A 27560-nucleotide genomic window follows, 5' to 3' on the forward strand; every position below is an offset into this window, starting at 1 on the left:
ACCATTACTTATAATGCCTCTCCAGCCATGGAGTGTCTGCTCTAGGCTACAATAATGAAATACTTAACAGAGAATTCATTTCTCACAGTTCTGAAGGCTGAGAAGTCAAAGTCAAGGTGCTGGCCTACTCAGTTCTTGGGGAGGGCTCTCTTCCTGATCTGTAGATGTCACCTTCTCACATGACCTTTCTTCTGTGCTGCATGGGGAGACAGAGAGAGAGTCAGAGAGAGACGAAGATTTTTCTCTTCCTCTTCTTATAAGGCTACCAATCTTATCAGATTAGGGCCCCACTCTTATGACCATATTGAACCATAATTACCTCCTAAAGCCCTATCTCCAAATACAGTCACATTGGCGGTTAGGGATTTACATGAATTTTAAAGCAATCCAGTCTGTAGAAAGGAATAAACTTTCTAGGTAGGAGGAGAAGTTACTCCTCCAGATGAAGAATAACTATGACCTCAAGTGACCAAAAGTGTAGGTTATAACAAATATATGCACTTGCTTAATATTCTAGCTGAAACTAGAAAGGTAACCATCTCTCCCAACAGAATCTAATTTCTGTAACAGAAAGACACTCTTCCAGATAAAATATTTGTAAAGACTGTCACCTAGTGGCAATAGGCAAGAGGTAGTTCATGAGCTAGTTTTATGGAACAGGTGTATTCCGAGGCTTACTTGTGGGTGCCGACTCATCAATTTCTCCTTTTACTGTGTACACTCCCAAATTGTTTTTTCTAAGAATAAACTATATTAACTTAAATATTAAATCATCTAGACAGTTACCACTTCTTTCCACTGAATTCACACACATACACACACACACACACACGAGAGAGAGAGAGAGAGAAAAGCAGTGTGACAGTTTCAAGCTCTCAGAGAAAGAACAAAACCTTAAGTTGTATCCTATCTCATTTTGAGTCTGACCAAATAAATCTGGGTCAACAGAATAGTGAGTAATATAAATTATAAAATAGTGAAAATGTTTTATTCAGCAGTGTAGATTTGGGTCACTGTACTGGAATAAGAGCCCCAATTAGTTGAGATACTGACAAAAAATGAAGGAAATATGTAAAGGGCACTGGAAGATAGGTTGTCAGAAACTAACTACAGTCTTGTGAATAGTTGCAGAAATTAGGACTGCTATATTTTACATACACACACACACACACACACACACTCTTACATATTTGTATTTATAAATATGTATATATCTTTAGCTAGATTGGGTACTATTTTTGGCAGGTAAAAACTGCAACTGATATAAACCTTCAGTTTATTCTAACTGTCTGAGGTGCTAAAATCACCTGAAGAAGTCAGCTTGACAAGGGCATAATGATAATGTGAAGTGGTGCCAAGAAAGGGATTACATACAAGCTGTTTGGATCCTATTTTACTCTACTCTCCACTAAACCCCTTCATTTAGGAGAAGTCTTCCTTTTAGTTCAACCAGTGCATTTTTCTCAGAGGAACCATCACTAAATCCTATCTCTGGACATTAGCAACTTCCAGTTTTGATCTCATAGCATCCTAAATGCAGACTGGGAACTTGACATGTTAATTAGTCCACTCAAGTCCAGACTTAAGTATTATTGTGTTCATTGGTTAAAACCCTTCATGTTACAAGTAAAAGAAAACAAAAATTGAAGCCACTTGAGCAAAAACTATTGTTCAGGGATATTTCTTGCTTTAAGAGGAGTTTAATGTATGGGTGCAAACAGTATGACCTGGACTTGTTTTCAACCTCTCTAATTATCAGCTGTTTTTGAGTCTATTCCAGGTTGACTTAAGTTTCACAGAACCGGGATGGCAGATGGCAGCTTTGGGTTACAGAGTTTAAATAGAGAGGGGGTTAACAATAGAGGGGGTTTCTAGGAGTCTCGTTGAATATCTCATTTTGTTTCACTGGCTTGGATTCAGTTGCATGCCCATCTCTGAACAAATTACTATAACCAGAGTGTTGGGATATCTCACGACTGAAGGATAGGATCAACTGTAAACAACCCACATAGTTGAAAATGGACAGAAAAATGAATTATTAAAGAATAATTAGAATGGAGGTGCCTGGGTGGCTCAGTGGGTTAAAGTCTCTGCCTTCGGCTTGGGTCATGATCCCAGGGTCCTGGGATCGAGCCCCACATCAGGCTCTCTGCTCAGCAGAAAGCCTGCTTCCTCTCTCTCTTCTCTCTGCCTGCCTCTCTGCCTACTTGTGATATCTATCTGTCAAATAAACAAATAAAATCTTTAAAAAAAAAAAAAAAAGAAGAAGAAGAAGAATCAGAATGCTTTGGACAGGAAAAGGAGAATGGAATTGATTCTGAGAAGTTAACCAATAAATGTCCTCTCTATTGGGATGGTGCAACTTTGTTCCAAGTGAGGACTGCATCCATTCAGGAAGAAAAGGAGTATAGCAAGAGGGCTCACGAAGAGCTGAAGCTGGCTATAAATAGCAGGGCCAAAAAAGACTGCCGCTGTCATTGTTACTATTAAACAGTCAAATCTGCTGGCCTGATGCAATCATTCATATTGACATCTAATTAACACAATAACTTTGACAGTTAAATTTCCTGATCACTTATCTGATGGTTCTTCTGATTTTTTTTTCTTGTTGTTATTATATCCTTACTCTTCTCCTGCTCTATGGATTAAGACAATCATCAAAGTCCTACACACAGCCCTCTCTTCTCCCTAAGACTGTTTCTTGATGTTAGCCATTCTCCAGGTCTCAATTATCACAGCCTTGAGTAGGACTTCTAAAACCTCATTTTTTATAAATTATGGAATTTTGTAGATCAACCCAGTTCCTTTTTGCAAACTGTATCACAGCATCCCGGGCTTGTTCTTGCTTGATACCCCCCAAACTATCTTGGAACTTTACTTAATAATATGCAGGAACAAGAAAAGTCTAAACCATACTCTGAGTAAGGTTTATTATTTGCTAAACGCCTCTCTCACTAAATCCCAAGTCCCTTGAGGACAAAGACTATTCTATTCTCCTATAATATCAAAAAATTTAATCAGTCAGCAAATTCATATCAAAATACACACATCTTTCAGTCCAATGCAACACTCCTTCTACGCCATTTCTGATAAGTAATCCTCTCATTTTCACTGAAATAGTCATAGTGAAGGAATGATGGCCAGTTCACTATAGTAGTCTCTCCTACTTTTGAACAGCTATAATATCAGGAATTGTACTGGGGAGGAGGGTTGTTCTTTCCTAGCATCTAAATCGCCTTCCTATGTGTGGTGAATCCACTACTCTATGTAAGGAAGCAAAATCCCATCTTACTTGATATGAATGGAAAGTAACAGATATATGGGTTGTTTTTTTCCTGACCCATGGCATTTAGTGCATGGTATGTTGACCTTATCTGGGTATATGCATCTGTTTTGGAAACAATGAATCTTAAGCAAGTTATCCAAACAAGCAGGAATCATCTAGAATTCATCTCTTTGTAACATCTAGGATCCAGTGGTAGTAGTGGTAACACCTTACCCAGACTGTTCCTAAGGAATGACCATAATTATGATACGGGTAGCTTGTATGATTTTGCTAATGTTATCCCCGCCCCTTGAATGTCCTCCTCCTTAGCTTAGCCATTCTTCAAGGCCCTGCTCAAGTGCCTCCTGCACTGTGACAAATTAATGGAACAGCCACACAAAACTGATTTCTCTCTTTACACCCTTTAGTGTAGGGTATATACAATTCAAATGGCTTTTATATACAGCCCTGTAGTTATTTATATTTGTTTAGTCCCCTACTATTTTGTGAACCTCTTCCAGACTATGGTAGAGATTACCGTATCTCTGAATTCCTTCCACTGTGCTTAACACATTACAGCCACTCAGTTAAGAGTTTAAAATACTAAAAATTAGATTTAGAAGAACTCTTAGTGAAATGTAGGTCTACCTTCTCATGTAACAAAAAAGAAAAATGAAGTTTAGATACGTTTTAGGTTACCTAATCTCAGTCAGTCATGGTTGATCTAGGCTAAACTGGTGTCTTACTTTGAGGAATTCAGTTGAGGAATCTTTGTTAAATCGTACAGAAAATTAAATTTCATTTACTCAAGAACATGAGGGTGATGACAAATGAGCAAGCATCTCACTCATTCAGACCCCAAGGTTATCTGCTAGGCAACATGAAGGTATCATTGTTGCCAGTGTTCATTTGAGATCAATCCTCCACGTCTGGCCCCGCTCAATCAGAACTAGATCTGCAAAGGAAACTAAGAGAGAAGAGAGGGTATAGCACATCAAGACCTAAACCCAGACTCAGTGAGAGTGATCAACTCTGTCATAATACAAGAGAAGTGAGGATTTTGCAAAATTGAACTCACTGATGATGTTGAGAAGAGCTGTTTTACTGGACTCGTGGGGACCAAAACCTGAAGTGGGAAAAAATGTTAGAATGAAAAGTAAGAAAATAAAGATATCCAGTCTCGTTTTTTTCCCCCAGGAATTTTGTTATCAAGGGAGAATTAATGGGGTGGAAGCTGACTAGAGTTAATTAAGATTGGAATTATTTTTTGAGAGGTCAGTCATTTATTTGCTGATAGGTAAGATCCACCAGGAATGGAAAAAACTGATGATGGAAGAGAGGAGCTATGGTCAAGGGCTCAAGGAGGCAAGAAAGATGGTTTCAAAGCCCAGGACCCATATAAAAGCTACCAGGACTCAGAAGTGCTCAGTAAATGTTGCATGTATTATCTGTGATTGCTTACATTTTCCAATAGTGAACAGGCTTACAAAACATAAACTCGCTATTCAAACACACACACAAAAGCCTGTCCTCTAGCGGTAGACTGCGTTAGTTCCAATTGGAGTTCTACCACTTGGCCATTGTATTTTTCTTCCTCGGGCTGTTTTCCTCCGTAGAAAGGGAGGATTATTAATACTCACGTCATCAGGCTGTGGACTTAACTGAGATAATTCGTGTAAAATTTAGCACTGTAATGGCACATAGTGAAAGCTCAAATGTTAGTGCCATTATAATGATAACTGTCATCCTGTTCTGTAACGGGGACCGTGATACTGTCCTACGATGAGTTTAGACACTGTCACACGGATTCAGATTCCTGGAACCGTGGAAGATACGAGAGAGCACAGCCCCCCCGACGCGCGCCAGCCAATCTGCGGGCAGGACGCCAGAGGCTTGCACACCTCAGAACTCCCCACCGCCTCGCCTTCTAGTGACACTCTCTCCAGAAGGTACAGTCCCCAGAAAAACAACAACAACAACCAGAAACAAACGGCACGGCAACTAAAACTAGACATTGGTAAGACACATACAAAATCAAGCCTGAGGAAAGACAACCAGCTACAGAGCCCTAAACCCCGGGCACGCCACATCCTTCTGCGCAGGCGCGGTAGAGGGGGGCGGAGCGATAGCTCGGACGTTCCTCCCCGTTTTTCCCCGGCGCGCGGTTTGCGCGGAACACCTCGCGAGAAGTGTGAGCTGTCGCGGGAACTGCTTTCAAAAAGCCCTGGCGCTTCCCCGAGAGCTAGCTCGGTGAATGGGCGAGCGTCTCTGGTCGTGAGGTGGTATTGCCGTCGCGAACCTGGGCGCTGTGAGCCCTCGTCACGAGCCGCCGGCTGCAGCAGCTGGGGAAAGGGGTGAGGAGAGAGGTAGGGGCCACGGGCCTGGGGGAGGTGCGTGTGGAGAGGAGCGGTGGGAGCGGCCAAGGGATTCTCTCTGGGGAGTGGTGAGAGCAGGCCCTCAGGAAACCTGGGGTCTGGGTCAACGCGGAGGCCCGTAGCCGGAACAGCTTCTTCAGCGGAGCCCAGAGTTTTTCTCAGCCGGCTTCCGAGCGGGTCCCAATCTTCCGTTGGGCTGCGGACCGCCCCCCGCCCTCACCCCGGTATTGTGCATCAGTAAGGAAGGCCGGGTCGCCTGCCTTGGGCCCCCGGGTGACAACAAACACCATGTCAGCGCGGTACAGTATGGTAGCCACTAGCCACATGTGGCAGTCGGAGTTGAGAAATGCCGTAAATATAAAATGCACTCTGAATTTCGAAGACTACTCCAAAAGAACAACAGCCCGTTAATAACGGTAAAGAGTACATGTTGAAATGCTAGCGTTTTGGGTGAATGGGGTTGAATAAAACATTACTAAAAAGAATTTCACCTGTATTTACATTTCTTAACATGGCTCCTAGGAAATGAAAAGTCCCATATCACAGCTCTCATTCTTTTTCCGCTGGTCAGTGCTGCCCCAGGACAGCTGCGTATCAGATTCCGCTTGTGATTCCCGTAGCTGGTTTCGGCTCCCAAACCCTGTCAGTTCGTTGTTACGGTCTTTATCTTACGGATGAGAGCACAAGACCTTAAACTGTCCACGCTCATGCTACCAGTGTGTTGTGGAGTAAGAACTGAGGCAGCCTGAATCCCCGAGCAACCTGTTCTGAATGCTTTGTGCACGCTGTTTCTGAGAGGCTGAACAGAAAAGTGGTTCGGGGCACCAGGCTTTGGAGCTAGACCCTGGTCCTGTCTCAGCCACTTGCTAGCTGGTAACCCTGGGCAAGTTACCTAACCTTTCTGTGCCTCAGTTTGCCTATGTGTAAGTGGTGGAAATGCCTTCTGTCTCATGGGGTTGTTGCATTAGAGAATACCAGCAAAGCACCACGTACAATGTCTGGCATATGTTAAGTATAGTTCTTCAGCCACACTACCCCTTTGCAGATTGACAGGCTAACGCTTACTCATCCTTTAGACCTTTGCAAAAAAAAAAGTCACTTCCTCAGATCTTTTTTGTCCATACTCCCTCACCCCCACCTCACTTCCCAACTTAGGGCAGAGCCCCCATGTTACAGGCTCCCTCTTGCACTTAAAACACTTCTAAAACTTGACAGTTATTTAATGTAATGCCTTTCCACAAATGGACTGTAAGATTCAATAAGGCAGGGACATTGTCTCGTTCTGGGGTCAGCATTCTGTCCTCAGTAATACCACAGTACCTGAGACATAATAGGAATTCTAGCAAATCTTCTGAAAGAATAAGAGCTATTGGTTTTTTTTTTTTTTCCTTTGGTAAATGTTGATGACAATAATGTTTAACTTAGTCCCATCGGGAGGATTAAGTCACTTAATTCATTTGAAGCGCTCTGCCTGGCAAATGGTAAATCCTCAGCAAATATATAATAAACAGTGCAGTAACTAGTGCCTAACCCCATCACCTACAGGCTTTGGAAAGTTCCTTATTTATTTTTAAAGATTTTATCTATTTGAGAGAATGTGAGCAATGGTGGCAGGGGTGGAGGAGCAGAAGGAGAGGGAGAGAGTCTGAAGCAGATGCCTCATTGAGTGAGGAGCCCCACACGGCTCAATCTCACGACCCTGAGATTACGACCTGAGCCAAAACCAAGAGTCAGACCCTTAACTTACTGTGCCATGCAGGCACCCCGGAAAGCTCCTGTATTTTAGAGCAGTAACTGCCAGCCTTCGATAACAGGATACCTTTTTCCCCCTTCTCTCTCTTCTGAAAACATTTATCTCCTCCTTCATCTTTATTTTTACTTAATGACCTTGCTTCCTAATTTACTGATAAATTGGAGCATTTAGAAGGGCACTTATGCAGACTCCCACCACTAAGCTACCTATTTATCAGTGTCTGTACCCATATACTTTGCTTTCCCTTAGTTTAGATGAAATATTCATGTTCCTGTCCAAAATCAGTCCCTGTATATTAGACCTGACTCTTTTTCTTTTTAGTAGCTCTCCATGCCTTCTATATCATCACTTTTTCTTCTCGCCTGAATTTACCCCATGACATACAAGGATGCTGGTTTTTTCTTAAAATATTGTCTCTTAAAAAAGACAAACTTAATCCTACTTCCCCTTCAGTTACTGCCCCCATTTATTCTGCTTTGCAGCAAAACTGTGTTTCCTGTTTTCCCACCATTTTCTCCAACCCATTTCAGTTGGCTTCTAGGATAACACATACTCTTCATTTTCCTCCTACTTCACTGGTCTTGCCTGAGTATATTTTGCTGCTAATGGCTCAATCCTTGGTCCTCTTCTCTTTAATTATGCTCTTACTCTGGTGACACCAAGGCTCAAGGATTTATGTTAATAACCCCTACGTTTATATTTCCAGCCCAAATCCTACTCATATAGCGAACTGTTACTTGATATATCTCATGTCCAAAACATAAGCCCCTGATTTTCTTTCAAAAATTTTTTTTACTTATAATTTTTGATGCTTCAGCTGATGGCAAATTTGCTCTACTAGTTGCTCAGGCCAGAAGCCTTACAGGCATTTTTGACTTCTCTCTTTTTCATATACCTCATGTTAATTTTTCAGAAAATCATGTTGGCTTTACCTTCAAAGTATTTGTGCAGAATGTGATCAATTTTCCCCACTTCCTATACAATCACCTTTGTGTAAGCAATCACCTTACCTGGTCGTTCTGCTTCCCACTTGCTCCCCTCCAAACTATTCAACATAGCAGTCAAAATGATCCCTTTAAAGTATCAAATCTGTACTTCAGACTTTACAAGGACCCCCAGTTTCACCCAGAGTAGAAGCCAAAGTCCTTTCGATGGCCTGATTTGCCTATTCTGTATTATCTCCAGTGACTTAAACTCTTATCTTGTTCATTCCTTGGATGTCCTTCTACTTTAGTGCTACCCCCCTTCCTCTACTCCTTTTTCTTTCCCGAAATAGATACATAGCTAACTCTCTTATCCTCTACAAGGCTTTTTTTTTTTTTTTTTCAGAAGTCACTATGAGGGTTTTTCCCTCCCAACACTTATTTTAGATTTCATCCTAGTTGCAATACCCCCCACTTCTTCCAAGTTCTTTTTATCTTGTTCTTTTTTTCTTTTTCTTTTTTTTTTAATCCATATAATTATGATACTATTATGGCTTGTCTTCTCCCATTGGAAGGTCAATTTCATGACAGAGCTTGCCTCTTTCTTTCTTTCTTTCTTTCTTTCCTTCCTTCTTTCTTTCTTTCTTTCCTTGGCTGAAAAGTGGGGAAACAACCTTATTAACAGCGTGTTGCTCTTTGAATGCAAAGCTTAGTTTGAATCTGGCCTGAGATGGACCAATTTGGAAAGGCTGATAAGTAAAGTTGAATTATGTGGAATGTTTCTGTATAAAATGTTTAAGTCCTTGACTGAAGATCTAGGATGAAAGAAATGTTTTTAATTACTCTGAACATGATTCTGTTTTGCATGTCTTCTCATGCATAATGGAAAATAGTAGCCTATTGTCAGTACAGCAAATTTAATGTGTTCAAGAAGTTAGCACTGTTGTGAAAAATTGTGGACATGATAGTCCTTGCCTTACAAACCTTATTCAAAGCTGCCTTTTTATATTTTAAGTAGCAGTGATGTTACTGTAAATTCTTGATTTCTTTCATTGTGCTCTTAATTGATTACCTATTATGGTGATATAAATATGAGACCTACCCTACCTCAGCTTTTAAGGAAGCTTAGCACACAAGTGAACAATTTCCTGATAACTGCATTTCTTAGGAACAAAGTTAAATGTGTCCGATATTTTTTGTTTGATTTAGTCTCAAATCAGGTAAAAGAATTTTCAGACCTTACTTTTAGAATAAGAATGCAAATTAGACTACTTAAAGGCAGTAATGCAATCTTCAGTGCTGTGTTGTTTATATGGCAGTAGTATTGGGGGGAAAGATATATTTATCTTTTACTATTGTTATCATTGTACAGATTATTTTGTTTAAGCTTAAGTACTTTCATTTCCTATATTTACAGTAGACTAAAAACGAAAAAAGAAAAAAATATGGAGGCAGATATAATTGCAGATCTTCGATGCAAGCTCAAAGAGGTCGAAGAAGAGCGACTTAAAGCTGCACAGTATGGCTTACAACTAGTGGAGAGCCAAAATGAGTTGCAGAATCAGTTGGATAAATGTCGTAATGAAATGATGACCATGACTGAGGTAGGACCGTGGACTCTGTTTACAAAGTAGTGCTTAAGCTGTAGAACATTTGTATTGTCTAGCAATTATTATTATTGTTATTATTAGATTTATTCCTTTTTGAAGATTGTAGCTCTAGTTGCTGTTCACACCTATCTCTCAAAAAGGGTACTGAAGTGAATGAACTGATAGTGTTTCTGACCATGTATGTTCTGAATTTGAAAAATCTGGTTACTGTTTTCTTTAGCACATACTGGATTTTAGGTTTGTTTTGTCTGCACTCTTTCTTGGTGACCTCATTTGTTTCCTAGCTTTAGGTAACATCTAAATGCCTTATGACACAACACCAAGTCCTTAGTTTACTCCTAAAGTCTGGACTTGTGTATTCAATTGCCTACTAATGGACATCTCAAGCATAACATAAACAGAAAAGTTGACTCCCTGCCAGCTAACGACATTCTCTTGCAATTTAGTTTACTGAGTAAATGTATAATAACTTGAGCCAAATTTAAGGGAATTTTACTCTGTATCCATGTGGCCCTTATTTCTCATGTTTAATCCATCAACAAACTCTAAGAACCTGACCTATAAAACATCCATCTGTGCTATTGCCACTCTAATTCAGACCACCGTCATCTGTCCTGTAAATTGCTACTGTTGCCTTCTAACCAGGTTGCCTGCTTCCTTCATTGCCTTTCACACTGTTCATTCTTCACACAGCAGCCACATGGCCATTGAAAAATAAATGAAAGGGGTGCCTGGGTGGCTCAGTGCCTCTGCCTTCATGATCCCAAGGTCCTGGGATCAAGCCCCTCGTCGGGCTCTCTGCTCAGTGGGAAGCCTCCTTGTCTTCCTCTCTGCCTGCTTGTGATCTCTGTCTGTCAAATAAATAAATAAAATCTTAAAAAAAAAAAAAGAAAAAGAAAAAGTAAAAGAAATGAAAGATCCTGTAACAGTCCTGCTAAAAACACAACTATGGCTTACGATTGTATTAACAATATTCAAACCCCTTACTTGGGTTTGCAGATTCCTATGTGATCTGACCCATGCCAACCTTTTGACCTTATTTTAAACTACTTTCCCTTGTGCTTAGCTATATTGCCTTCATCTGCATTGCCCATCCCCTTACTGTCTTGGATTAAGTCCTCATCCTTTAGGTGTCTGTTAAATATCACTTCAGCTGAGAGGCCTTCCCTGAGTGTTCTGTAAATTTGCTATCATTCACTGATTCACCTAATTAACTCTGAATTATAAGCTCCATGAGAGAGGGAATTTTGTCTCTCTTGTTCACTTTTATATATGTAAAATCTGGTACACATTTATTGAAAGAATGAATCTGTTTTATGTAGTAAATGCTCAATAATATGTTTAAACTTTGATCTCAAAATTTAAGTACAGTAAAAAAAAAAACTGCATTTCTTGGTTTTCCTTCTTATTTAATCTAGGTTTTTTTGTTGTTGTTGTCTTACTTTTAAATACTAGTTAAATGATTTTTGAACTAATGCTTTTTTTAATCTTTAAAATTCCCTGTCAAAGGGGCACCTGGGTGGTTCAGTTGATTAAGTGTCTGCCTTGGACTCAGGTCGTGATCTCAGGGTCCTGGGATTGAGTCACACGTCGGGCTCCTTGTTTAGCAGGGAGCCTGCTTCTCCCTCTCCCTCTGCTCCTCCTCCCTGTTTGTCCCTCCCAAAAGCAAAAGCCTTCTTAAATCTTCCTTTTGTCTCGGGGCGCCTGGGTGGCTCAGTGGGTTAAGCCGCTGCCTTCGGCTCTGGTCATGATCTCAGGGTCCTGGGATCGAGTCCCGAATTGGGCTCTCTGCTCAGCAGGGAGCCTGCTTCCCTCTCTCTCTCTCTCTGCCTGCCTCTCCATCTACTTGTGATCTCTCTCTGTCAAATAAATAAATAAAATCTTAGAAAAAAAAATCTTCCTTTTGTCTCAACACTGTATTCGTCTGAGTAGTCATTTGTAAACATTTCTCAAATGACTACATTCTGGAAGTAAGGGATAATTTAGTATTTCACTTTGTGCCTTGTCCACTATTTTATTTTCGGAGCCATAAATATCATTATCAAACCAAATAATTCTCACTGGGAAAACTGAAATGCTATTAAGTGTTTTTTGTTTTTGTTTTTTTCACTAGCAAAGATTACTTGACATGTTGATGTGCCACGGAACACCTTACTTCCTTGACATGGCATAGAAATAATTACCACATCAGTAGCATGTACTAAAACCCTCTGGGCTTTTCTTAAGACTGATTAGCTACAGAGTTACTTCAGGTCTAACCTGTGGTTTTTACTTAGAAAGCAGCAAATACGTGAAATAAGAATGAAACAGTTGAAGGTGAGAACTGTTTATATGTGATGGCTTTAAGTTATTTTTATGTAATCGAATTATAATTGAATCTGTTTTCAGAATTATGAACAAGAAAAATATACTCTTCAGAGAGAAGTTGAGCTTAAGAGTCGAATGTTAGAAAGTTTGAGCTCTGAATGTGAAGCTATTAAACAACAACAAAAAACACACCTGGAGCAACTGAAGGAACAACTGAGCAGAAGCCATGGACAAGAAGTAAATGAACTAAAAAATAAGGTTTGAATATCTATGTATATCAAAACAAAAATGTTTCATGCTTAAGGAGTTAGGAATATGTAAATTTTAGGTGATGAAGATTTTCTTAATGCCATCTGTGCAACATAGCTGAGATCAAGGCTCCATCATTAGAATATTATGAGTGGGAACAATGAGAAACAAGAGTTTTCCCAAGGGAATTGTAGTAATAACATTCTACTAATTAAATACAATTATTTAATTTCAGTAACTGGATATTTGTTATGGAATTTTAGTTTAGTGAAAAGCATGATCTTCTTGCTTATAGTGCATAGTATAACAATTCCCTTTCAGAAAGACCTGTCCCCTACCTTTCACTGAAAGAAGTAATCTTTTGTAATCTTACCAAAGAAACCAACAGTTTATTGTAAGTTAATGAACATTAGAATAATCAAACTTTCTTGCTTGGTTATTGAAGATAAGCTAATGACATATGATCTGCCTCTTAGAACTCAGTAAGGAAGGTATCATTATTGTCTGTGGATAATAGGTGAGAAAACCAATGTGTAAACAGATTAAACAAATTGGACAAAAATTGCAGAAATCAGTCAAGATTTGGACTAAAGCTACCTGATTCCAAAGCCAATGTCACTATACTTAGACTAATGACATGTTACACTGGCTTCATTTCACATATTAAAAACAAGTTGTCCATTCTTTTTGGTTACCTCCAACTATCCATTTCCTTCAGGTTACATCAAAGGAATCTGGAACTTTATTATGCTCTTCTTTGTATACAGTCCATACTTTCCAAATTCTTCTCTACAAAACCTTACCCGACTTTCGGCTTGCTTCCTAATTTTCTATGTTTTGTGTAGCATCTTTTAAAATTTTTCCATATCTGTACCACCTATACTGTTAATTAATTTCTTTATGTCTTTCTTTTTTTTTTTCCAAATTGGAACTTTTTTTTTTTTTACAGACAGAGATCACAAATAGGCAGAGAGGCAGGCAGAGAGAGAGAGAGAGAGAGAGAGAGAGGAGGAAGCAGGCTCTCTGCTGAGCAGATAGCCCAATGCGGTACTCGATCCCCGGACCCTGAGATCATGACCTGAGCCAAAGGCAGCGGCTTAACCCACTGAGCCACCCAGGCGCCCCTAATTAATTTCTTTATTTGACTCTCTTTTTAAATGTTTATTCATTTTAAGTAAGGAGATCAATGAAATTATATATTTGAGTTGGTTGTATTTTTTTTCTAAATTGTAGTCAGATGAACATAGCTATCAAAATGCACTTTCATGTAATACTTAGAATCATCTTACATTCGTACTGACAAACAGTAATCCACCTTGTCTGGAACTAATCTGAGTTGGGACACCAATGACTGATAATGATACCTTTCCCCCGCCCCTGTCATTATATTTTCATTTTAGCAGTGGCTTTCATTACTTAAACAGAAAAAAAGTAATGTAGGAAATAGTCACAATCTGAAGCAAGGCCATTTATATAAGAATGGCTTTTTGGATGTTCTCAAATCACTTCTTCCAAAATTTTGGAGTTATAGTTGATATCTTTTACTTACTTTCTTTCGAGAGAGAGAGAGTGAGCGAGCAAAAGATGAGTACAAGTAGGGTTTAGGGGCAGAGGGAAGGGGAGAAGCAGACTCTCCCACTGAGAAGGGAGTGTGACCTGGGGCTCAGTCCCTGGGACCCTGGTATCATGACCTGTGCTGAAGTCAGATGCTTAACTGACTGAGTCACCCAGATGCCCCTTGCTTATTTCTCACAATTACTCCATCAGCTGGTTTTAAGAATTTGATCTACAGAGGATCCATCTTTGCTGCTATCATTCTAGTCCAGATTACCATCCTCTCTCCCCTAGACTATTTTAGACCTCTATTGAGGTAGGCTGCTTCCATCATTGCTCTTTATACTATTCACTCTTCACATTGAAGCCAAAGTGGCCAAGAGTCCACAGACATACTTTGATTACCGTATGGACTATTTGTATGTTTGTAGGTCAGTGCATATCACTGTTTTAAGATGCTTAGCCTTGGCCAAATAGGAAGACTTAATAGTCTCATCATGCAGTAAATTTAGGTTAGCCAGTGATGTTTTTCAGAAGAATAGCCACATTTCAACATAGATTGTTCAGCTGAAAAATTTTTTTTTCACCTCATGAAAATAGAAAAGGGAAAACAAGTCAAGAGGCTCTTATTTTTTAAATAGAAAGCAGATATCAGGATATAGAACATTGATACCTAATTGAAGATAATTCTGTATAGGTGATCATTATAACCCTGGAAATCAAGCAGAAGTTTTTTATAGATAACAGAAATTGTTTAATGAATGCTATGTGTGGTGCTGAATGTTTTACCCCCACCCTACATCTTAGTTGAAAGCCACACAATAACCCAGTATTTGTACAATCATTAACAGTTTTTACCTAAGAGGAATGAAACAGGCTAAATCTAGGCTTGACCTTAAAACTTCATCCTTCTGCTGTAAGTTTGTTCCCTTTAAACTTTATATTTTTAGTTTTCTAAGAGAGAACTGTATGAAAGTGTAATTAGTTTGTTCATCTTGACTGTCTTATAAAATAGTTATTCTGCAGTTACCAGAGTAATTTATACTACAACTGTATATTCTGATGACCTTCAATTACCTTTTGATTTTTTAAGATTGTGAATTTTTCTTTTTTACTTTAGTTAGAAAAACTGAAAGCTGAATTAGATGAAGCTAGGCTTAGTGAAAAGCAATTGAAGCACAAAGTAGATCATCAGAAAGAACTCCTTTCATGTAAGTCAGAGGAAATGCGAATAATATCTGAGCGTGTACATGAAAGCATGTCTTCAGAGATGCTAGCTCTTCAAATTGAACTGACTGAAATGGAAAGTATGAAGGTAATTTTTATGGCATGTATGTTCTTTGGTTGTTTTTTTTTTTTCTTTTTTTCCTTGTGTATTTTTTTTACATGTTTTTGTTATAATCCTTAGGTAATTTTAAGGCTGAAATATATTTTTTTAAGATTTTATTTATTTATTTCACAAATAGAGATCACAAGTCAGACAGAGATCACAAGTAGGCAGAGAGGGAGGCGGAGCGGGGAAGCAGGATGTGGGCTCCCAGGACCCTGGGATCATGACCTGAGCCAAAGGCAGAGGCTTTAACCTACTGAGTCACCCAGGTGCCCCAGGGCTGAAATATTTTTTATCTTAACTTTGATGCTACTAATTAAAAAGTACTTTGTAGAGTTTTTAGGTGGATTATTCATTCATGGTAAAGCTTTAGATTATATGGTTATGTAAAGCAGATTACCTTTAGATTAATGAAACCTTTGGAAGAACTTAGAGTCATTAACTTTGATCCTAGTTTGTGTCATAAAAGCCCTATATAAAATATTGGTTTCACGGAAATTGATATGCATATGAATGTAGATTTTTTTCATTGCTGGCTGAGATTATTTAAAAATCAAAGGCTTAAATTTATAGAAAAGAAAGATAGCCTTTCATATGGCTCCCTGCTGAAAAATTTTAGTAATTATTATTCTTTTATTATGTATCTTAGAACTGCTGACTAACTCTTTAGTTTTAGTTTTGGGCGTGAGCAACTTCTGATAGATAAACTGAGCAGCTGTTAAATGAAAGACTATTCAGGATGATTTTCTCTTTTTCAATTCCTGTTGAATAGACCGCCCTCAAAGAAGAAGTGAATGAACTACAATATAGACAAGAACAACTAGAACTTCTTAGTACTAATTTAATGCGCCAGGTAGACCGACTTAAAGAAGAAAAAGAGGAGCGAGAGAAAGAAGCAGTTTCTTACTATAATGCTTTAGAGGTACTATGATTAGAGTCACATTATCTTTTCCAATAATAATAAGTTGTTTTCTTGCTAATCTAACCTCTATTAGCTAAATTGTTTCCTTTCAAATTTAGAAAGCTCGTGTAGCAAATCAAGATCTTCAGGTGCAATTAGACCAGGCACTCCAGCAAGCCTTGGACCCCAATAGTAAGGGCAACTCTTTGTTTGCAGAGGTACGTAACAAATACCCCATTGATTAAATTAGCATTTCACTGAATACAACAGTAATGAAGCATGTTAATATTTTCTAGGTGGAAGATCGAAGGGCAGCAATGGAACGTCAGTTTATCAGTATGAAAGTCAAGTATCAGTCACTAAAGAAGCAAAATGCATTTAACAGAGAACAGATGCAAAGAATGAAGGTATAATGTTATCACCATTGAAGGTCTGTTAAACCAACTTTGTATCTGCATTACGTGTACAGATATACAAAGAAAGCATCTTTTCCTTCAAAGAGTGTACTTCATTATTTCTAGAACTGCATTATTTTAGAAAAAATATCTTTAGATTGACTAAATGTTCTATTATATCAATTTCAAAAAATGAATCCTTTAGTAGGTGTTTAGTAGTACAGTTAGCATCTGTTGATTGATTTTTTTAATGGTTACTCAATAGCTTTGTGATTGATTTCTTTTTTAATGGTTACTCAATTTCTTTCCCAGAAATATACAAATCTCTGTGTAGCAGAGAAAAATTTCACAAGTTTTCATTTCCAGCTATTGGCCTGGCATTTCTTAGCACAGGCCTAAGATTCCTACTTCAATGAAAACTAGTTCTCTCACATTCTGCAGTTCTCCTGCAAAGGCTTATTATAGAGTGAGATTTGGATACCTTTTTCTTGCAGTTCCTCAAGACAAGCGTATAGGCCCATTTAATTTAAAAAAAAAATTTTAATTTAAATTCAGTTTAATTAACATATTGTATTATTAATTTCAGAGATAGAATTCAGTGATTCATTAGTTACATGTAACACCCAGTGCTCATTTCTTCAAACACCCTTTTTAATGCCCATCACCCGATTACCCCATCCCCACCCATCACCCCTCCAGCAACTCTCAGTAGGCCCCTTTAATTTTAAGGGTTTTTTTGGTCATTATTTAAGTCAAACAGGCAGTAACAGAAAAACATGCAAAAGTTGGAAAGATTGTAGTATTGTACCGTCTTTTAGAATCCTGATCCCTGAACTGTTACGCCTAACTGGTAACTAGAAGTCTAGAAGGCTTTCTGCCTTTTATTCAGGGTGGTGAGATTTAAAAATAGGAAAAATTAGTAATGAAACTTTGGTATTAGATCAACCTGGGATTGAATTATAGTTCTGTCACTTGCTAGCTGTGTGACCTTGTCCAAGCATTTTTACTTTTCAGTATATCATCAGTCACCCTGTATATGAAGTAGATATGATAGAACCTGCTTCTTAAATTGTCCTGGAATTAAATGAAAGCATAGTAAAATGCTTATACAGTACTTGGCATATAAGGAAGTGCGAATTTAACAAACAGCTATAGTTTTTAAGGATTTCGACAGTACTGCCTGGTTTACCAAGATTCCCCTATCCAGGAATGATTTTTTTGTAAATTTTCTCATATTTGCTTTTTGCTTTCTTTCAGTATGTGTGTGTATAGAGTAATATATACATATGACATGTTTTCAGTATAATTACTATTATTAATCTCCCAATGTTCCCATGATATTCCAAGTTATCTTTAGAAGCAAGTAGATACGAATCTTCTTAGACTCCAGTCTGAAGCAGGAACAAAAAGCAGGTCCTTAAGAATGTTAAAAGTCATCTTTCTATCTTCATAACCACAACTGCAACTGTATTATCATTGCTTGCTTTACTCAAAACTAAACTATTGGCAATTTTTAGAACTCTGGAAATTTCTGAAAGCAGAAAGAAATGGTAATTTTAGATTCCAGTAAATTTCCCTTCAGTAGGTATGTAACTCCAGGTTTGGTGGATTCATAATTAGGTAAGTTGATTACTGTTATTAAAACATAAATGTATTTATATTTTTATTGAAGATTCCCTTGATATCCTTTGATATCTCTTACCTTTGTTTTCCATCCTTGTCATTTGTAAATCTCGCCATTATAAATGTGAATAGCGTAATAATTTCTTCCACTTAATACTATTGAAGTTAATCAAAATTTTTGAGAAACCCCATCGGAACCTTAATGACAGTGCATATGATGATTAAAGTATAGCATTACAGTGTTTGGACAGGTTTATTTACCAATTAAAGTGATGCTTCTGGATCATAGCCATTTAGTTCAATTTTATGTTTCACAGAAGTACAAATAATTGTTACAGTTGTCATGTATTACTCATAAGTACTCAAATAGTACTCAAGAGTTATATCTATAACTAAACTTCTTGATATAAATATTTTCAAATTATTAAATTATTGAAGTAGACATAGTTATTTTAGTTTCCAAACTGAATTCAAGGTTATATAGTACAGAATGTGCATTGTACCAAAATACAGTCATCAGAATCTTCCTTTCCTCCACTCAGTTCTCTGTGGGGTGTTGGGTGGTAATTTTTTTTTTTTTTTCTAGTTACAAATCGCCACATTGCTGCAAATGAAAGGGTCTCAAACTGAATTTGAGCAGCAGGAACGGTTGCTTGCTATGCTAGAGCAGAAGAATGGTGAAATTAAACACCTCTTAGGTGAAATTAGAAATCTGGAGAAATTTAAGGTACATGTAACCCCTTCAATAATGCAGCCAGATTTGGTTTGAATATCTTAAATCAATTTACTCTTGAACAACATGGGGGTTGGGGATGCCCAACCCTGTGCAGTCAAAAATCTATATAACTTTTGACTCCCCAGAACCTAATGAGTAGCTTGCTCTTTACTGGAAGCTTTACTGATAACAGGAACAGGTGATTGACAGATATTTTGTATGTTATACATATTAAAAACTGTATTCTTAAAGTAAGTTAGAGAAAGTAAAATACCATTAAGAAAATTATAAGAAGAGAAAATACATTTATAGTACTCTACTGTGAAAAATTCTTGTATGAGTGGACCTGTGCCATTCAAACCTGTATTATTCAAGGACACCTGGATTAACGTAATTTGTTATTTATGTTAAGTAATAAGAATTCTTATTTTCTGTAGAGCTTATATGAAAGTACGGAATCTAAGCTTTCTGCCAACTCTGGAGCTCCGGAAGATAACACCTATTACACAGATTTACTTCAGATGAAGCTTGACAACTTAAAGTAAGTGTTGGGAGCTTAGAAAGATGGACATTCTCTTGACGTACTTTTAATAAGTAGTGTTAGTGACTACAGATTTTTGTTTTCAAATTGCCAAAAGAAATTCCAGGAAAAAAAAGCATCAAAAATACCTTTGTATAGCAAATAAGATGTAGTCAAGATATAATTAGTGCTGGTTATTGAAGAAAAAAATACTTTCAATGAATAATTAAATATTTTATTTTCCCATGTTTAGCATTTTAGATTGGTAAGAGAAAAGAACTTTGACATAGAAAATGTTCTTATAATCTAAATTTTTCAGGAACAAATATCATCTAATGTGAAATTTGAAATTATTTACACATGCATTACTGTGGAAAGAATATTTTTCTCTTTTCCTTTGAAGGATGTATGACATTTTTTATTTGAAATTGCCGTTGTTAAAGCTTATTTTGTTTATTGTCTCTTTGTTATTTAAAACCCCCAAAATGTGTGTTTAGCTAAGAATTCAAATATCTAATAAAAGATTTGCACTAACAATATATGTTTTACATATGTGTATGAAACACTTATATATGTTATGTGTTATTTTAATATTCTTTGGTTCTCCTTTTTTTATTTATATAGCAAAGAAAATGAAAGCACTAAAGGTGAATTGTCCATACAACGAATGAAAGCATTATTTGAGAGCCAACGGGCTTTAGATATTGAGAGAAAACTTTTTGCAAATGAAAGATGCCTCCAGGTCTCCCAAAGTGAAAATATGAAACTGAGAGCTAAACTAGATGAGCTAAAACTGAAGTATGAACCTGAAGGTATGTATGTCTCATATATTTTGTCTTTTAAATTACGAGAAACTCTGAGAAATCATATCAGGTTTTTTTTTTTCTTACTACAGCTTTATGCAAATCCCATTACAAACTAATTTGTGGTTATGTATCTCAATCTAATAAAACAAATTTGCTGCTATAAAATGTGTAAGAAAATTCAAAGAAAACTAAGTACTGGGTATGAATGAATATAATAGATATTCCGTTGGATATCTGTGTATTAGAACCTTGATAAGGTTTGAAAACTTAGAGGCTTTTCCATTTGCAATTACAATCAGAGAGTTTGATTTTGTTGAAGCAACTGATGTTTGGGAGCTGTATTAGTTAATATTGTTTATAGAAAACCTAAAATTGTGGAGACTTAAACAAGATAGGTATTAAGTCCTCTTGTTACATAAATCTGAAAGAGACATTCTGGGACTGGTCAGAGTGTCACAATCTAGGCTTCATTTGCATTGTTCATCAGCATAATCCTTGAGCAAAACTGAGTCATGTGGCCTCACCTATAAGAAAAGCTGAGAAAGGTAGTCTTGATTCTCAGGAGCCATGTTCCTAACTACATCTTGGGATTTTCTTTTTTTTTAAGTGTAATGGGCATCTAATATTCTGTTAGTTTCAGGTATATATCATAATGATTCAATATTTATACATTACCAAATGACCCCCCATGATAAGTCTAGTTTCCATCTGTCACCATACAAAGTTATTACAGTATTACAGATTACACTTTTGGGGACTCTATTATTGAGGAAGACTAGTAGGACAAATATTAGGGGACGATTAGCAAATCTAATCAGTAAGCTAGAAAATAGCATTACCATGTGGGCTCTGCATGTTATACACTAAAAAGAGTGATTTTACTGTTTGTAAATTTAAAAAAGATGAAAGGCCAAAAGTAAAAAAACCTAAGAATGCAATGGTTCTTAGACCCAAAAAAGGTGTTATTACGTGTTTTAGGTTATAAATTTTCAGCCAGTTTTTGCCCCTACGCTGTTCATATTCCTAAGACTGTCTTCATTGTCTCACTGACTTGAGGGATTCTTAACAGTAGTGGGGAGGTTGTCAGCAATAGTGAGTTTTTTTTATAGTTTGAAAAGCCTTCTTTTTCATCCTTTTTCTCTTCCCTGATTCTAATAGGCTTTCCTAATTAAGAATAATACGAATTTCAAGTCTGCTGAACTGAGCACAGCAAAGAGACAAAAGGAAGTATAGTTAATCTAGTTGATGTGGGGTGCAGTACAAGAGAAAGGGAAAATAATGATTTAACCCCATGTCCAACTATGGTTTCTCCAACTTTACTAACTTTTCTGATTTTGAATATTGATTTTGATTTTGAAAGTGAAAGACGCATTGGTGGGGGATAGGGGAAAAGTATTAGAGCAATTTAGTGACTGAAAATAGACCTTCATGGGGATAGAATGATATTATGTTACGCAGTAGGGGGCAGAAGGCTATTGCCATAGTCTGCAGTGAGACATACTATGGTTTGAACTTGGGAAGTATCCATAGTAGAAGTACTAAGATCTTGAATATATTTTGTGGGTGGGGCTAATAGGCACAAGTTGCCATAGAGAATTTGACTTGTTCTTTGCATGTAATCATTACAACAAACAATATTAAGTGGAGTGGATGTTTTTAATCCCCATTTGACAGATTAAAAAAAAATAAAGCTCAAGAGGTTAAGTACTTCCCCAAAGTCATCCAGCTGCAGAGTGCTGGTATGGGAATTGTACCTGGATTCCTTGACTCTCAGCCACTGTATCCTTTGTTACCTCCACACTGAAGTTTTACAAAGCCCCATATAACTTTTATCACAGTATCAGAACATAGAAGTTTTCATTGCGAGAACTAAATCTTTTGATTTCCCAGGGAAAAATTTATAGCCAGATAACCTTTTAAAGGTATAGTTAGTGAAGTCCATGAAAAAAGAAAGGATAAAAGATTTCAACAAGGAAATAAGTGGGTTTCAAAAGAATGAGAAATAGGAAAGGAAAAAGCTATAAGTAGTTCTCTTATGTTTACTGTGTCTTTGTTTTGACTTATTGACTGAATATATTTCTAATGGTTTTTGTTCTCAGAGAAAATTGAAGTGCCTGTACCCAAAAAGAGGCGGGAAGTCCTGCCTGTGGATATAATCACCCCTAACAACGTATGTACCAAAAGTGCTGTTGGGGAAGAAGTTTATAAATTACCACCTCAGAAAGAGGAGGTCCAGTGCTGTCCCAGCATTTCTGAAGTTAACTTGCAGTTAGAAAAGACAGTTTCTATAAATACACCAGGAATCAATCCCTCTCCTCACAAAAGTCTGCCCATGGACATTCAGCCAAAGAAGGAAAAGAAATGTGTGAAACTTATAGGAGTTTCAGCTGACTCTGAAGCCTTAAGTGAAAGAAGTGGAAACACCCCAAATTCTCCCAGGTCAGTGTTCTCTTTTCTTCAGGGCAACCAGCAGGCGCCTCCATCTCTTCTCTATCGCTGCATGAACTGTGCTATCTGTGTCTTTATCTATTTTCTTAGTATTGCATGTAGTATAATTCCACAGTTTCATGTGCCTACCTTCAACTTTTCTAAAACCTTAAGAAAAACTAAAATGATTACAAAGGGAAAGGATTCCTGAACAAAGGAATTACTTTCAAAAGTTACACTTTGCTCTTTCATGAAACAAAAATATCACAGTCTAGTACATCTCTGAATGTTTGTTGGTTTGAATAAATGAACAGTTATTTTTTTTTCCCTAGTTCAAGAGTGGCCATGAAAGAAAAATTATCTTACCTCTTTAAAGGGCTTTCTAGTAGTCTAAGAAATTGCAGCTTTCTTGATAACTGTTAGGTGAATTTTTTTTATGGCTTTTGAAAATGTTTCTCCTAAGTCTTTAAGAATGAGCTTTGATTTTGATATTTTTAAATATCAAAGGTAATTAATTTTCATTTTATATCAAAACTTCAAAGCCTCTCATTTCTACATATTTGAGTTTGTGACTAAAAGAGAAAGTGTCAGACATATATGTATATAGGACTTAAAATTTTAAGAATCTTATCTTTAAGAAAATAATAGAGATAAGAGAAAGTGAGTGGAAGAGAAAGGTAGGTAACAATGGCCAAGGGTAGGGGTGGAATAAGGCACAAGCCCAGGTCTTCACAAGCAGGACCAAGGGTAGGGCAAGAGAAATGAAGAAAATGGAGAAGGTAATAAAAAGATGATAAAGGATGTCTGTATGCAGTGGAATAATAGATGCATTTAAAACAAATATCTTCAGATTTAAAAAATTAAGAATATTGATGTGGAAAGAGCTTGGATTGTTGGCTTATGAAAGGAAATCTTTAAGGTGCTGCTAGGGCTACATGAGTTGTAGATGGGAGGGTACAGAATAAGACATGTTACTAGCGTGCATTTGAATTAATATTGTCAGGCATAGCTCACCTTTTTAAAGGGGCTGTTTTATATGTTTTATCTGATTTTTTTTTTTTTATTAAAAGTCTTCAGTGCTATTAAATGTGTTGCTCTATAGTGAAAGGCCCTCAACAACATGAGCTGCTATTACTATTAAGAGAAGTACAGTTGAGGGCACTTGGGTGGCTCAGTTGGTTAAGCGACTGCCTTGGGCTCAGATGATGATCCTAGAGTCCTGGGGTGGAGTGCTCCATCTGGCTCCCAGCTCCATGGGGAGTCTGCTTCTCCTTCTGACCTTCTCCCCACTCATGCTTTACTATCTCTCTCTCAAATAAATAAAGAAAATCTTAAAAACAAAAAACCATACAGTTGACCCTTGACCAACACAGGTTTGAACTGTGCAGGTCCACTTATATGTGGACTTTTTTCACTAAATACATTGTTGTAAATTTAGTTTCCTTATGATTTTCTCTTATAATGTTTTCTTTTCTCTAGCTTTACTGTAAGAACACAGTGTGTAATATATATACAAAATATGTGTTAATTGATTGTTTATGTTATAGGTAAGGCTTCCAATCAGCAGTAGGCTATCCGTAGTTAAGTTTGGAGGAGTCAAAAGTTACATAAGGATTTTTGACTGTACAAAGGCCAGTTCCCCTAACCCTTTCACATTCAAGGGTGAACTGTAATTTATTACTTCATTCCTTGAATTTTTATATAATAACATTGTAAGTCTCATAAAATTAAAGTTTAATATTCTTGAGGAAAAAATACCTTGAAATGAATTTTATCTCTCTGTCTCTCTCTCATACACACACACACACACACACACACACACACACACAGAGTTCCAAGTAGTTCTGAAATGAATTCAGTAGGTTATGCTCGTATATATGTGATTCATTGTGGAAGTGTGCTTGACCATTGTATATTTCTGGAGGCAAAGTTCCAGAATTGAACAGTGCGGACCTTGCTATCTGTGTTGTCTTCATTTCTTTTTTCTGCCTTTTTTTTTTTTGCTTGATAAAAGTTACTTAAATGTATTTAGCTACTTGTTTGACTCAAATTAAGTAACATGTTGGAATTTTGTCTGGCAAATTAAACAAAAACAAATAAAATACCACAAAACATTTGTTTTTGTGTATGTGTGAGTCCATCTGCTACCTTAAGACGTTTCCAACCTTTTGTTCTCTGCATGATTAACTTAGATGCGCAATCCTATGATATTGTAACAGTAAATACAGGTTTACTAGGGACTACACTACTGCATGCTTTATAGATTTAATTGATGCTCTTGCTATAAAATCTTTATAAACCTTTTAAAATATTTCTCCACTGTTTATTTTTTCTTAAGTTAATATTCTGCTAGTTGAAATTCAGTTTAAGTTTTGGTTTTTGTTTTTTGAGGCAAATTGGTATGTATTCATGCAACCCAGGTTACTATGTTATTTTTATCTTGTGTTTGCCTTTTGTATGCCATATTAACATTAAAATTGTGCTCTAGCATTTAAATTTTTTTATTAGGTGTATTATCACAATTGACATTCCATTATATTTTAGAATTCTTGAATTTAGGCTTTGCTATGACTTTTATCAACCTTAAAAATATCTTTTTAGGTATTTAAAAAATTAAGTCTGTTGATATAAAAAAGTTTTTAGAGAGGCAGTGATTTATTTCTTAATGGTATTGGGGTCAACTATAATTTTTTCCTCATACATAAAAAAATTGATCATGTCTCATTCGAGGTTCATTATATGAGAGGTTTGTTTCTTAAAATTTTTAACTGCATTTAAATTCAGAGTGGATGCTTTAATGCCTGTAGGTTAGCTGCTGAATCAAGGCTTCAAACAGAAGTTAAAGAAGGGAAAGAAACTGCAAGCAAATTGGAAAAGGAAACTTGTAAGAAATCACACCCTATTTTATACGTGTCTTCCAAATCAACTCCAGAGACCCAGTGCCCTCAGCAGTAAGGACTTTTCTTTAATGAGAGTAAGGTACCACTTGCCCCAAAAAGTTGATTTGGAGCTTAGTTAAGATTGTCTTTATCTGAAATATACAACATTGTAGATTAGTTCTTTCAACCTGCTGTGCCAAGACCTGGCCTTTTCATGTTCCTTTGATCAAATGTTCAAAATTTGGTTGTGATTCCAACCAGAAGAGTTCCTTAAATGATGACTCTTCATGGAGCTTCTATGAATTACAGTAAATAAACTAATAATTAAAGGAAAGTGTTATAAATCTATTTGTTGTATTGTATATGGATTTTTAAGTGTTATTAATGCATACCTTCAAAGTCACATATTTGAAAAGAGAATACAAAATTAACTATTATATTTTCCTATGTACTTTTTAATGAACTTAGTTTTTCACTATATTATGAAAACAGAAAACTTGTTTTAAAAATATATATTATAACTGAGATTTGTCAGTGTTTTAATTAGCTATGTCCATCTTTGTGTCCATGTACATGATTTAAATTTTATGTCTCAAGTATATGAAAAATATAATTTTGAAATTTAAAATAAAACTGAAAAAATTTATCCCCTTTTAAAATTTTTTTAACTCTGTATAGATAACACATTGTTATCAAAAGGGGATAAGAGAAATAAAGTAAAACTTGATGAATTCTTAATTCCTTGGCACATACAATTTTTATATATACACATATATAATTTATATAATTATATACATTTTTTTAAAATTCTAAACTTTCCAAATAAAGACCCTTTTTTCCTTTAAATGATTGTAGCCTGGTCTACAACTTAATTCCATATATACTGTAGGTGGATGTATTATATATAAAGAGAGGGATGGTGGTAGAGGGAGAAAAAGAGAGTTATGTTAAGAACTTGGCTTATGTGATTATGGAGGCTGACAAGTTCAAAGTCATAAGGATGGACTAGCAGCCTGAAGACCCAAGGAAGAGCCAGTGTTACATACAGTTCAGATCCAAAGGCTGTTTGCTACAGAATTCTCTCTTGCTCTGGGGAGCTCAGTCTTTTGTTCTATACAGGATTTGCACTAATTGCACACACAGACCCACTCACATTATGGAGTGCAAACTACTTTACTCAGAGTCCACAGATTTAAATGTTAATCTCATCCAAAAACACTCTCATAGAAATATCCAAAATAATGTTTCACTGCATATCTATGTTCTTAACACACTATTTTTTTCAATTCAATTAGCAAAGGTGTAGTACATCATTAGTTTTTGATACAATGTTAATGATTCATTTGTTGAGTATAACACCCAGTGCTCATCAAATCACATGCCCTCTTTAATGCCCTTCATAGTGGTTTAGACAAGTTTACTGAAATATATTAAGTAAAAGGAAATCCCCTCCCACTTGTAAGAAATTAAATAAACTTAATTTTCTGCAAAAAGTGTACTGTAAGGGATTTAGAATTTTCACATTAAATAATATCTCTTGCAAAAAGAAGTAGCTGAAGGCACCAGGAAATGAAAATTTTAACCTGAGGATAATAACAAATATTTGACCGTATTCATTGCATATTATAGAATGTAGATCCATTCCTTCCAATATGGAGTTTTTACTATGAGCTGAGTGCTGGGGACATAAAAATAACCCTTTAAAATTCACAGTTTAATAGACCCACATAGATGAGTAGTGGTAGTGCTATTATTACTATTAGTAAACACTTGTATTTAACATTTGTATAAATCTAATGTCCAGGCATTCTTCTAAGCCTTTTCATAGATTTCCACATTTGACCACCCCCCCAAACATCCTTGTGAGTTAAATATTGCACTTAGTCATTCTCATTTTATAGATGAGGAAGCCAAGTTCAGAGAAGTTA

The 27560-nt window shown here is 36.6% G+C and overlaps 1 protein-coding gene across 6 annotated transcripts; it reads left to right on the forward strand.

Moving 5' to 3' along the window:
* Positions 1-5450: 5450 nt before the first annotated feature.
* Positions 5451-26278, forward strand: SPDL1 (spindle apparatus coiled-coil protein 1). Of its 6 annotated transcripts, XM_059417334.1 has the most exons (12): positions 5451-5631; positions 9734-9920; positions 12315-12491; positions 15157-15351; positions 16139-16288; positions 16387-16485; positions 16564-16674; positions 18872-19012; positions 19438-19541; positions 20145-20332; positions 22426-22765; positions 25561-26278. In XM_059417334.1, exons 2-12 carry the CDS (start codon positions 9762-9764, stop codon positions 25706-25708), a joined length of 1812 nt encoding a protein of 603 aa, XP_059273317.1. In that variant the 5' UTR covers positions 5451-5631; positions 9734-9761; the 3' UTR covers positions 25709-26278. The 6 variants fall into 6 exon arrangements, with proteins under 6 accessions (XP_059273317.1, XP_059273314.1, XP_059273316.1 ...); XM_059417331.1 differs by lacking the exon at positions 25561-26278 and having other exon boundaries at positions 9737-9920; positions 22426-23230; XM_059417333.1 differs by lacking the exon at positions 25561-26278 and having other exon boundaries at positions 5451-5619; positions 9737-9920; positions 22426-23230.
* The last annotated feature ends 1282 nt before the right edge of the window (positions 26279-27560 follow it).

The sequence above is a fragment of the Mustela nigripes genome, chromosome 12 (assembly GCF_022355385.1).
Source record: "Mustela nigripes isolate SB6536 chromosome 12, MUSNIG.SB6536, whole genome shotgun sequence".
Lineage (NCBI taxonomy): Eukaryota > Metazoa > Chordata > Mammalia > Carnivora > Mustelidae > Mustela > Mustela nigripes.

Coding starts and splice junctions, on each gene's coding strand:
- SPDL1 (XM_059417331.1), top strand. CDS start 9,762: ATGGAGGCAGATATAATTGCAGATCTTCGATGCAAGCTCAAAGAGGTC. Junction 16,486..16,563: donor GCAACTCTTTGTTTGCAGAG/GTACGTAACAAA, acceptor AATATTTTCTAG/GTGGAAGATCGAAGGGCAGC. Junction 20,333..22,425: donor ACTGAAGTATGAACCTGAAG/GTATGTATGTCT, acceptor TTTTGTTCTCAG/AGAAAATTGAAGTGCCTGTA.